Source organism: Aythya ferina (assembly GCF_964211825.1).
Source record: "Aythya ferina genome assembly, chromosome: Z".
NCBI classification, from domain to species: Eukaryota; Metazoa; Chordata; class Aves; order Anseriformes; family Anatidae; genus Aythya; species Aythya ferina.
The window spans coordinates 84,726,499-84,739,768 of record NC_140299.1 but is presented as its reverse complement, the minus strand read 5'-3'; the positions used below and the strand labels follow the sequence as shown (position 1 = coordinate 84,739,768).

The 13,270-nt window shown below is 41.0% G+C and overlaps 1 protein-coding gene across 3 annotated transcripts in view; it reads left to right on the top strand.

Annotated features, from left to right (window-relative positions):
- The window catches only part of PAX5 (paired box 5), a 144,693-nt gene that overhangs the window by 43,613 nt on the left and 87,810 nt on the right, over positions 1-13,270 (top strand). For all 3 annotated transcript variants that reach the window (XM_084504272.1, XM_084504270.1, XM_084504271.1), the window contains one exon: positions 6,767-6,942. In XM_084504272.1, coding sequence (XP_084360398.1) covers positions 6,767-6,942 — 176 coding nt within the window. The remainder of the gene's footprint in view (positions 1-6,766; positions 6,943-13,270) is intronic.

The window sequence follows — 13,270 nt, the reverse complement described above, 5'->3', positions numbered from 1 at the left end:
GTGCCTGTACAAGAGCAAAGTGCAGGTTGAAGGCAAGCAGGGTGTAGTCAGGCTGGCCACATATTTGAAATGGAAGAACACATGGGGATGGACTAAGTAACTCCAGTAATCCTGCTCCAGCCCGTGGCTGTCACAAGCTGTGACCTTCCCAGCTGCCCCCTGCCAGCCCTACCTCTGGGTTTGCGGATGCACCGGGCAGTATTCAGCCAGGGGCCTGTTCCCCAGGGAAACAAGCACACGTACTGCAGGGCATGCACACCAGTCAGTTAGCAGCTGGTGCTGTACCTGAAGGATGGAGCCCGGAAATGTCACTTAACTGGTCTTTTGCCCATTTGCCCAAATACAGGGCAGCGTGGGAATGAGAGCCAGCGCTGAGCTGACAGGTGGCAGGGAATTCTGATTACTTGGTCTCTTCATGTTTTTATAGCCATTCTGACTGTAAAATCAGTAAAATACCTGTAAAAATACAGTGCTAAGATGGGAGTGTTTAGCAAAAATTCCCCATTTCTTTTCAAGCCTGGATGCAAGACAATATGCTGCAGTAGGCAGATGCTGATCTCTGTGTCTCCAAGAAGAGTAGAGCTGGTCCAAGTATATCTAACAGGTCAAGCTTTGAAATGAAGAAGCAATAAGCCACTGAAATGGTACTATCACCGAAACATGATTGATCAATTGAATTCTATCAGAGACAGTGGGCAGTGAGATTAACTCAGGCCTGATGGGTTCAATGAGTTAAAGCATGATGTTCATTTCAGCTTCATTTCACCAGTCTTTGCTTGTGAAATTGGTCAATCAATAGAGGTTGAAGATCATATATATATATATTGGTGACCATCTTATAGGGAATATAATCTAGCGTAGTCAGCTCCTGACTCCGGCTGCCTTCAGTGGGTAATGGAGACAGAGCAGAGACTCTATCAGTGCCATCGAAATGGCCTGATATCTTCTCCAAATGAAAAGTATTTTTGGATCTCTGATGATTTATCTTTTCTTCCCCTCTTTCTCACTTTGATCTACGACAAAACCCATACCCATCTTTGTGAAATATAGTGATTTCTCTTGAAAATATTTGTGCGATGATCAGCTATATACACTTCAAAATAAAAAGTTTCTTTTTAGTGATACTGTCCCTTGAAAAAATAAATGACAATGCTTAGAAAACTCAAATGGTGTAAATGCAAAGATCTCTCACAGTATATATAATTCTGAAACTACTGGTTTAAAAGGAATACCAGGAGGTTACTTGCTGCCAAATGCACACAGTCCTAAGAAGGTGGAGTGAAAATTCAGTTTACATTTTAAACAAAGCCTCCCAAATGGTAATTAAACAAAGTCTTTATCTACTCTGGACTAATTTACAGGCATGCTACAAGGAAACAAATCACCTTTTTACCTCCTGGTAATATTTCATTTGCTTCATCATGTTTTAAATGTGGTGAATAACATCCTTCCTAATTAGCCTGCATTTCCCTATAAGGTGAAGTAATTAGGTATGATACCAGGTAATGAAGTTGGACAGTACAAATTAGAGACAGAAACCACGTTCTTTATGAATATGGGATGTTCATTGCACTAGCTATTGACTTCCTTGATTAACCCTGTAAAATCAAGTTGTTTAAAAAAGAAAACAACCCAAAAACCTGAAAGCAGAAGATTCTATTTTCTTTGCACCAGGCAAGTGTACCACTAAGATGTGCACTTCATGGTACATCATTATTATTAATAACACTGAAGATATTATTCCAGCTGAAGTTGTGCATGTCACCAATTTCTCAGTCACTGTCACCTGGCTTAGATCCTTTTCTGAAGCTACACTTGTTTAGACCAATGGAGAATCTATCCCATGCTATTTCACAGTGCTGCTTTATAATGCAGTAATTAAATTGTGCTGTTTTCCTTTTCTGAATGAAAAAGACAAGATAGAATAGATCTTTTTTATTATTCCAGTGTTGTTTTTTTAATTGATGTCTTCATATTTTTCCTTTTTTTTTTTTTCCTTTTTTTTTTTTTCTTTTCTTTTTTTTTTTTTTTTTTCCTCTTCTTTTATGCTGGACTGTAGGGCTTTAAAAATGCTCTAGAGTTTTGTAAAGATAGGGCCTAGGGACATTCGTTCTCCTTATTTTGACCCATGGTTTAGACATGTATAAGCAAAATACCGTTTTAAAATAAGTGATTTCCATGGTGAGTATAGCTAAAAATCTGTTATAGGCATGTTTAGCAATTCTGTATCTCTCCTGTGGTTTCAGAAGACATGTCAAGGAAAAGTAATTAACCATAAAATTATGCTAAAAAATTGAGTCACAGTTTATCAGGTTCTTTAAACTGATCTTGCCATTTGCTGGTCCCCAGAAAATAACTACCTCTTAAATAACGAAGACCCAGTATTTCTGGATGAAATCCACACAATTTAGGCAGCCTTTTGTCAGCAAGTCTGATCATGGCACCTCTTCCCAGGGGTGGATCTGTTCTGTGCTTAACTCTTCCTAAGCTATTCAGACTTCAGGTAAGCATAGGAAGGGGCTTCTGGCTTTGTGTTGGGAGGGAAGTGCATCACATCCAAGTTCGTTCAGAAAGTTGTGGTCCTATGGCACACTCTTGACCCATCTATATGATGTGTTAGAGGTAAAGGTTGAAACATTTGTTTGGGAAGAATGTCTTTTTCTGTTAAGGAGACTACTATATTTGTGTTCTTCATTAGCACTTTTGGAAGGATGCCATTGGACAGGGAGCTAATTGTTTTGCAGAGTAGATACGTACACTTGTAGTGCTACTGTCAACAAAGCAGAACTCTCCTAGGTGGATCCACTGATTATACGAAAAATGTTTTACCTCTCCCTGGAGCCTATTTATAACTCAAACTGTTTCAAATGTACCTATGGTATTTTAATTATCAAAGATGTTCTAATGTATTCAAACAATACATAATGCTAATGGTAATTATTTCACACTTATATAATGTCTAATAGCCAAAGGTATCCTAAAGACCTTCATGAACTTTTATATGTCATGCGCAGCATATAGAAAGTCCTTTACCTGTGAAGTGAAATCCAGTCGCTACCTGCAATTAGTCAGAGTTTAGGAAACATAGTGAAAAAGAACAAACTCTTCCCTTTGCTGATGGGATACAGCGAGAGAGCAGTAAAGAGGGTGAGTGAAGGGCCGTTGCCAAGCTCCTCTGACAAAAATGCATAATCTTCAGCACAGAGACCCCCTCTCCTCAGAGTTTCAGCCCTGACTCATTTCTGCCCAGGTGTCTCCCTGGAAAACACAATTGTTTTGAAGTGAAGGAGCAATGTGTTTGCTCCTTCACTTCAGCAACACCAGGCTGTGTTGGGAAGAATGCCTCAAAGACTAATCCTTTCTCAGGCCCTTGGGATGGCATGTGGAGACCTTAACACACACAGGTGTTCTGACAGTGTAGTGGGGGGCAGCCCTCTGTGGCTTGCTCTTTACACTGCACTCCCAGCAGCATATCAGACCCTGATCTTGAATTTCAAAACCTTATGAAGCTCTACCACTACCTTGTCATTTTTTCATCCCTTTCCAGTGGGCCAGTGTTGTGTCAGTGAGGCACATCATTCATGGGCTTGCATGCAGTTTTCTCTGGTATGTTGTTATGTAATCTTTCTGGATTTCAGCAAAAGCTTTGATACTGTTTCTCACAGTATCTTTCTGGACAAAAAGACCAGAATGCAGTTATATAAAAGCATAATATGGTGGGTGAACAATTGGCTGATGGGTTAAGCTTAAGGGGTTATCATAAGTGTGGTTACATCAGGCTGGCAGCCAGTTTCAGATGGGGTTCTGACCATTTTAGGGTCAGTTGTCTTTAATATTTTCATAAATACATAAATGACTTAGATACAGGACTTGAAGGTACAGTAAGTAAGCTTGCAGGTGACACTAAACTGGGAGGAACTGTTGATGCCCTTGAGGGTAGAGAGGCCTTGCAGAGAGATCTTGACAAATTAGAGGACTGGGCAAGCAATCACCAACAACGTAAAGTTTAACAAGTACCAGATTCTGCACCGGGGATGGGGCAGCCCTAAATGTATGTAGACTGGGGGACAAGAGACAGGAAAGCAGCCCTACAGAAAGGGATCTTTGGGTTCTGACTGTTGAACACGAGTCCGCAGTGAGCCCTGTCAGCCAAAAGGGCCTATGGTTGCTGGGGTGCATCAGGCACAGCACTGCCAGCTGCTCAGTGGAAGTGATTGTCCCACTCTGCTCTGCATTAGTGCGGTCTCACCACAAGTACTGTGTGCAGTTTTGTGTGCCACAATACAAGAACGACATAAAACTGTTAGAGAGTGTTCAAAGTAGGGCAGTGAAGATGGAGAAGAGTCTAGAGGGGAAGACATATGAGGAGCAGCTGAAGTTGCTTGGATTTTTCAGCCTGGAGGTGACAGAGGGGAGGCCTCATGGCAGCCTGCAGCTTCCTCGTGAGGGGAGCGAAGGGACAGGCGCTGAACTCTGCTCTCTGGGGACAGCGACAGGACCCGAGGGGACGGCATGCAGCTGAGACAGGGGAGGGTCAGGCTGGGGGTTAGGGGAAGGTTCTTCACTGAGAAGGTGGTCGGGCACTGGAACAGCCTCCCCTGGGAAGTGGTCATGGCACTGAACTTTGTGGAGTTCAAGAAGTGTTTGGACAATGCTCTGAGACATAGAGCCTATTTTTTGGGTGGTCCTCTGGGGAGACAGGAGATGAGTCCAATGATTGTTGTGGGTCCCTTCCAACTCAGGATATTTGGATTCTAGGATTCTGGGATATTAAGTTCCCAGATTGTCCCGTATCTAGGATCATTTTGCTCTCTTTCTTCACCCACTTTGAACCAAAACTGTAAAAACCTTTAACTTTGATGCCAACTTTAGAATACCATTATTTTAACCTGAAATTTGAAGCCAGCACTTTTGTGTTCAGAGGTAGTGTTCCCCCCAGCCTTTTGCTACCATGCAGCTAGCAACCACAATTTTAATTTCATAAGCAATGGTTGACTAAACCCAGCACTATGTCAATTAGATATTATTTGATTTAGAATACTAAAGGAAAAAACAAAAACAAAACCAAACAAACAAAAAAACAAATTTAAAGATAGACTGCTCTCTTATATCTGCTTATATTTTTCATACCTTTTTACACATTTTGACTTTTCATTCAGAAGACAGGTTCAGATTTTTTCTGCATGTAATAAACCGATCCTGGCACTTTATACAAGCCAGCATTGTCTATTCATGTTGTAAGTTGCCTGACTTCATCTAAGCAGGTAAATACAACATTGTTGTTGCCTGAACAACCAAACTAAAATGTAGGAGGATGTTTCTATAATAACATGCTTACATCAAATGCCTGCTGAGTGTAAGAAAATTTACAGAGATTAACCTAGGTTTTAAAAAGTAGTTCCATCTGTTGGTCCCATAGTTTCAGAGACCTGTCTTAAAGGAGCATTGTTTTCTGAATCTGGTGCACAATGTTTTCTGCAAAATCCATCCAAATCAATAGTCCTTTTTGAAAAAATCTTGTCCACTGGACATTGGCCATGTTACCGATCGCCAGCACACATAGGGAGACAAAACTGGTGTCTGCAGCAATGAGGTCTCTTAGCACAGATGTCCTTTAATACTTGCCTTCAAAAATTTTGATGCAGAATCCACCTGAGAAGCTTTGAGCGCTGGTTCTGCAGACAAATCTGGGCAGTAAGAACTTATTTTTTAAATCTTTCCTTCCTCTGTGTAGTGTGGTGTTGCCATCTGGAGAGGAAATCTGATGTTTACTGTTATTCTTGGAGTTCCACCTCCTGGAGTCCTGGGAATACTGCAGACCTCAGCTTTCAGAACATAAAAGATATATTTCTAGCATTGACAGGTGAAGGAAAAGTAGAAAATCACTGTGAATATGCAAACAAAGCAAACTGAAGCAAGCCCCATATTGCAAGAGTTTTTTCAGACCAAACATTTTTCTAACTTGTCTCATGGCTTTTGAGATATGGGCAGTCACTTCCAACCTGCTGAAAGGAGGGGGAGAGATAGAGAAAAAATGTGCCTTGAAACCTAGGCTTTCTTCATGCTATTGATGAAATACAAAAAAAACCACAGAAATATAAAGTAGTATTGTCAGCTGGGAAGAGTGCATCAGATCAGGCCTTGCTCAGGCTGTTGTGGTGGCAACTCTGCATCCCAGTGACATCACATTTTAGTATGGTGCTATTACTGTCTGTGTTTGGGAGGTTGACTGGCCAGTTACTGCAAGCTGAATGTGGTTATGGATTAAGGGTCCCTGTTTCTTGGCATAAGTACACTGTAGCTCAGACCTTCACATAGGACAGAGCTCAGGAAGACTTACAGGCATCACAGGAAAGGGATATAGAGAGTGACTATGCAAAGCAGATCTGTTGGAGATGATCCAAGCTGACTGTGGCTCTAGCATCATATGTTGTAGGTATGTCCTCTGGCATCTAAACCATTACTGGTTCACAAATACTGTCGTAAAAGTGCTGTGAGAAAAGATCTGACCACAAGCCTTTGTCTTGCCTTCAAATTATATGTGAAATCACTGATGTCAAATTTCATTGAGGGTTGGCTATAGTGAAGAACTGATCAGTACATCTTCTAGCAATGTGTGTCTTGCTTGTATCCTCCTCTCAAAGATTCTTCATTGTGTCAATATACTGTACCCACATCAATTTAATGGGTTAAATGGACACTCCTCTGTAGGTCTCATCATTGCAATGTCTATTTATTCTTCTGTCTTCTTTGTCCTCTTTGAAAGGTATTCAGGAATCTCCAGTACCAAATGGCCATTCTCTCCCGGGTAGAGACTTTCTTCGGAAACAGATGCGAGGAGACCTTTTCACCCAGCAGCAGTTAGAAGTGTTGGATCGAGTCTTCGAGAGGCAACATTATTCTGACATTTTCACAACAACTGAGCCCATCAAACCAGAGCAGGTACTGTTCCAAACATTCAATGTTTTTCTAGATATGCTTTCTGATGAGAGTCCTCCTTGGTGGAAATCAACAAACAATTATTTCTCAGAGTTGCAGTAGAAAAACATGGAGAAACAGGTGTTGTATCAAGCTCTTCAGCCAAGACTATTAAAAAATGACAGAAAACACTTGTTATGTAAACATGAGCAAGTGTTTGGGTATGAAATTACACCCAATCTGGGCCAGTTACATCAAATGAGGGCATAAAGAGCTTCACAGCTTCTGATACTTTTGTTGGATCAAACCCAGGCTATGCAGATAATAAGGAATAGGCTTGCAAAACTCTATGCCTAATTTTGGTTCCGAGTTAGCTTGACTGTACACACAAATTCGATTTTTGTATCCAGAAATGGCTTTTTAAGCATGTAGTTAGCCATTTGCTGAGAGAAGTACACAATTAATATGTGAAGGTAAATTTATTGCACCTACAGATTAGCAGTGCATTTCAGAAAGGCTTGGCACTAATTTTGGGGCGAAGTTCCATTTTAGCAGACACAATACAGAAGCACATGCAAAAATTGATTAGCTGTTTCTATCTATGTGCTTTTGGTTTGTAGACCTCAGCCTTAAATTTAGCTGCAGTCATGGGATGTAGAAATGAAAGTATTGCTGTCAGCTTCAATTTGGATCTAGTCAGCTACTTTTTCTATACTTAGTGTTGTAATTAGTCATTGTTAATCTCTGTTGTTAATATTAAGTCTGATTTTTAGCAAGGTGCATGAATGCCTTAAATTGTAAACAAACAGTGATTTCCATTGTAGGAATATAAACATTTGAAGGCCACTGGAGATTATCAAGAACACAGTAGTTTACTACCATCATGGCTTCAGTATTAAGGAGTATGTACTGGTCCAATGTTTTTGGAAAAAATAATTCCTTTTGCTGAAAGTCAATGGTAGAGCAGAAATTCCCTGTGCCCTTAAGCTCCTATGTGTCATTTCTTACTTCATTCATAGTCATTCATTTTTCACCAGTTTTGAAGGTTCTGTGGTTTACATGGTTTATCTTTTTGAATGAGGAAGATGCTGAAATCAATTTGAATTAAAAAAAAAAAAAAAGACAAAAAAAAAAAACACCACCACCAGCAACAAACAGAAATCAAAAACAAACAAACAAAAAAACCCACATGACTTGTTAGGAAAGCCAAGTGTCTCTTGAAGGTGAAATGGCCTTTGCATACCACTAGATGGTGGTTATCCCATCCCTAACACCAGTGATAATGGAGAGGACAGGCACTGAGCCAACTCCTACAGTAAGCCTGTTCAATATTGGTCACTTAAAAGCTGCATGGTGTTACATTTATCCTTATTTAACTTCTATATGTGAAAAAAAAAATCATGTGAAAGAGAGTGGTGATGGAAGAAGATCCTTTTTTAGCCTTCTGTAATCTAAAGTTTCTGAGTTATCCAGAACTGTAGCTTATGGGCCAGAGTCCAGCAATGAGCAGAAATAGATAATGTCTTATCGGTTTAACAGAAGGAATAGAAGAATTAAACAAGGATATTGCTAAAGTTTCCTGATTGTCACAGTCGTGATTTTCAGCTGTTGGTGGAGCAAGGATCTCCCTGGATCCATGTAAGAAGCTGTAACTAGAATGTCTGTGCAGAGCATTGAGAGTGGAGATATGCCCATTAATTTGTTAAAAAGGGTACTTCACAGTCTGAGAAGTCAAACAGATGCTGAGAAATGATATTTCTAAGAAAAAAAATATTATGATGTGTGAAATGGGCTTAGCAGAACTGCCTTGAATTGATGAGGTCTTTTCCAGCCTAAATGATACTGTGATTCCATGATTTTTTTTCTAGTTTAACTACAAATGGAGTTTTCTAGTTGTTTGCTTTAATATAGGTTGGAGCATTCTCATTTGCTTTTGGAAGGCTGGGCCATGGGTAAGAGCTGACATTTGTTTGGGATGTGTTTTTCTTTTTGGTGGCATACAACATTTATTTTCAGCATGAACACATGTAATTTATATGAATGCCTGATTCACAAGGATGTGATGCGATCACTGCTTTAGTAAGCAGTCATGTTTTACCTCTTTTGTAATAAAGCAAACATGTCATGAAACAAGAAAAGTGGAGAAGCTGTCCAGATCAATTAGTGATGCTAAAGAAATCAATTAGAAAGAAAATATTGAATCATATTGAAACATTGGGTTGAAATGGACCTTCTAGGTCCTTTCAGTTCCTTTAAGATTATCTAGTTCCAGCCCCATGACCATGGGCGTACAGACCTTTCACAAGATCAGGTTGAAAAAATTAATCATGTGACTAGGAAAAACAGAATTGTAATTAACACTGCTAATTATTGTAGTAGACTAAGATATGCATCCAGAATCTGGCAGTCGAGAACGTGGCTGAACTCAGAAGGCAGTGCATTAGGAGCTCAGGCAGCAATGGATATAGGGAGTTCTTACCCATTTCTGTAGATGAAAATAATGAAAAGATGCTCCTCCCCATATAGACAAGATGTGTAATAGGAGCTGGTGATCCATTACTTGTATGCTATATTAGAAATATAGTCCAGGAGGAGCAAGAAGAATATTGCTAATTTTATTTAGTCACAAAAAACTTCTTAATGTCCCTGTGCTAGTCAGCTGAGGAGGACTCCAGGTGTTTTACCAGAAGACTCATGGCTCGTGAGACAAGGAAGTACCCTGTTTGTCCCTGTTTTGCTGCTCCTCCCTAATTCTTCTTTGCTTGTAATCTGGGCACAGTCACTTGGTCAGGGTGAGTAGTGGCATGGGGTGGACAAGGTTGCTTCTGCATTGCTAAGCATTTGAAGCCTGAGCATGTTCTGTCCTCAGCTGAAGATTGGGTCCTGAATTTCTCCTGATGCCTTTGCTGGATGTTTTGGAAAAAACTTGTCTTGTCTGTTGGAAAGAGTACATTGCCACTCATGTGGGTAGGTGTTTTCATGGCCTAAGTGTGAGTCTTTGCTCACCATTACCAAACCCTTTACATGAGTGATTCCAGTCTCTTTCCTTTACTCCTCCATCTTTAATGTCTTTGTTTCTCAGTTCAGCTACATAAAATGGAGACCTGCAAGTTGACTCTCAGCTGAAAACAAGTTGTGCACTCACTTGACAGGCATTATCCGAGTTTTCATATCTACTGTAAAACATGACTGCTATAGAGAAGACCATGGGGAATGAATACTTGTCTCTGAGTAAGGGCTAATACCATGCTGAGAGAGAAGACAACCACTGGACAATGACAGGAAAATAAGATGTTAGACAGTACCTTACTCAGAAACAGTATCTGTTGTATGCATTGGGTGAGGCAGGGATCCCACGATTTGTTCATGTAATTAAAGTTTGTGTCAGACTGTATGCATCAAGGGGCAGAAGTAAGGCGTTATGTGCCTTGTTTTGAAACCTAATGTCCTGGTGATTCAGTTGTACGTGTGCATTCTGCAACACTGGTATGTAATACCTGTATGTGCATTGCCAGAACATTTAATGGCAGGTGAATGCTATTCTGGTGACATCAAGAAGTTGTAAGATGGGAAGTCTGAGACTGAGGGCTGGATGTGCAAACTCAGTCCTTTTATGTCTATGTATTTCTGGGGAGTCATGAGGGGATAGAGACAGCAATCTAGAAGCACTATGGCTTTGCTTTGCCCTAACAGAACTCTGCCATGCACGTTAGTTCATGTATAAAATGAATGCCTTTCCATTACATTTATCCTCTTTTGTACTCATCTCATTTTCTGTGAACAGCCCATGATCGATTTGCACTGTCTGCAAATGTTGACAAGAAAACCACTTTCACGTATTTCTGGGAACTGATTTTGAGCTGTACATAGGTGTGTGTTTGCAGCACCACCATTGTACTGTCATTCTGCTCATGAGTGATAACCACCACAAGCACCATATAGGTCATTCATCAGCTGGGACAAAGGCTATGGCTTCAATGTCACATAATCATCAGGTCTCAGAGAAGGAGAACATTCACAGCATCTACTACCTGGACTGGTTACTCTTCCTGTGCTTTTCATGACTTTTGGTGTTTGCGGGGATGGGTCCTGATGCTCCCTGGTGTGTTGACTATGAAGTGCTGTCCTGATGGCTAACAGATAAGTCTGTTTGCATTACTAGTGTATCTTCAAGACTTCCTGTGGAGCAGAGCTTTATGGACACAAGGACTGGCTTTTGCCTGCCTGTCCTGGTAACTGTGCTACACCTGTGTTGGGCCCTGGTACTCCAGTCTGTCCCTTGTCATAGGAAAAAAAAAAAACAACAGTTAGTGGTTGTTGCATTTTATTTAGAGCTTGCACTCATCTCGTGTTCATCCTGCGCATAGAGTTGCTGCACTGTATAGCATACATTTCTGTGCCTAGTCCATGAGGACCGTTCAGGTTAAGGAAACTGAAAGTGCAGGTTACACTAATCAAACACAGGTCTGTTTAGGCACATGCCTGACTGTCCACCACCAGCTGTTCCTGTCTGAGAAGCTGAGGATGCTCTCCACCCTTCACTTGAGAAGCCATCCTGGGCTGACTTGGGCTGTGACATCATCTGCAGTCTCTGTGTGCTCCCCAGAGGGCTGTACAGCAAACATCCACATGCCCAGCACTGGCAGGGGGCCTGGTGATGCCAGACAGTGCTCAGAGCAGGGCTGTCACCCCCTGCGTTGCCCTGCAGTGGAGTTGTTCCTGCTTTATCGTTGTGTGTTGTCATGCTGGAGCCCTAGGAGAAACATGGAGGACTCAATGTCCTGTGACCCTGCCACCCTTGAGGTTCTCCTTCAAGAGTCTGTCACCCACTGGGAGGGAGACCTTGCCAGGTCCAGGCACAAAAGTTTCTACAACACATGTGTGAACAGTTGACTCAAATATATTCGCCAATGAAAGCATTGCTAAAAGGTGTTTGTGGAGAATCAAGACCTGGTAGAAAGCTGCTGGCCTCACCTGAGGCATGAGGGGTTAAAGAGGGTGCAGGAAAGTCGTGTCAAGGTGGGCAAGAGGCAAGCGCAAGACTCACAGACTGATGTGGTTTTGGTAGGCATGAGAGCTGGATTAACACCTCTGCAGAGGAGAACTGTGGTGTGTTACAGCAGCATGTAGAGTATATACAGCAGAATCAGTTCAACAAGAACAGCAGTTCATTAATTTCCTCAGAATAAAGAGTCTTTGCTGAGTTTCTGTCCACAACAGAAATGGATTCTCTTGTGTTTTCAGCTTCACACACAGGTCCAATCGAATACTCACTGAAGCCAAGAGGAATATTTCTATTGACTTCAATAGACTTTAGATCAGGACCATAATGAGGCATAACATGATGTGACCAGATTCAGCACTATGTAGGTCACTGACTTAAAAGAGAGCTACTTGCTGCTAATAGCAGATAATTCCCTGGCCTTTCCTGATGCTTTCATGTTACTTTTAACCAGAACTAAACGGAATATCCCTTCCTTTATTATTTCCTGGATAAAGCGTGGATATTCTGGGTTTAGGTAGGAACAAACTCAGGAATCTGACAAACATACAATAATATATGCAATCATGAGATGCAGTCCGGATCTGGAGATAAGTACAGGCAGATGAAATTTGGATATTTAATACACCTGAAAAAAGAAATACTAGAAAGTTGGACAAAGTAAAAACAAACAAACAAACAAAGCAAGTGCACAGTAAGATACCAATTGCCCTCTGTTGCAGAAGTGTTTTAATAAAGTAACTCTCCAAACTGACCAAAAGAGGGGTGTAAATCCTTTTGAAAACCTTCAGGTGTTACGTTTTAAAGGCAAGTGTGAGCCATCTTCCAAAGAGGAGATTAGACTTTCTGTTAAAGGAGCTGTGTTGGCTTGGGTGTCCACTGCGGTACCACTACTGAGGAGGGAGGAGATATACAGTCCTTCTTACAATATTTGGTTTTGATCTCCATCAATAATAGGGGAGGTCCAAGACAAAGACAGGAAGGAGGACTTTTTGTAGACTTACATTAGTTTTTATTGTGTCTCACTTACTCTAAAAGTGCAGGCAGTAGAGAATCAGAAGGAAGGAATGAACCGTAGGACCATATATTTGCTCCTGGTCTCTGAAATATGAATAGTATGTTTTTTCCTATGACACTATCTCTGGGTGGACAGTGGCTGCTGAGGATCTCCCTAAATTACTCTGAGGGTTGTAAAGAGAAAAGTAGAGCTATCATTTATTTATATCTTCCCAAAACTTCATGCTGCCCTGTAACAGTGAAAATTATGGAACTAATTCATGGCTATATCTTCATGTTCAGAATCAAATCTTTTCCTGATCTGCCACCTGCAGCAAGGGCTTGACTATGTAA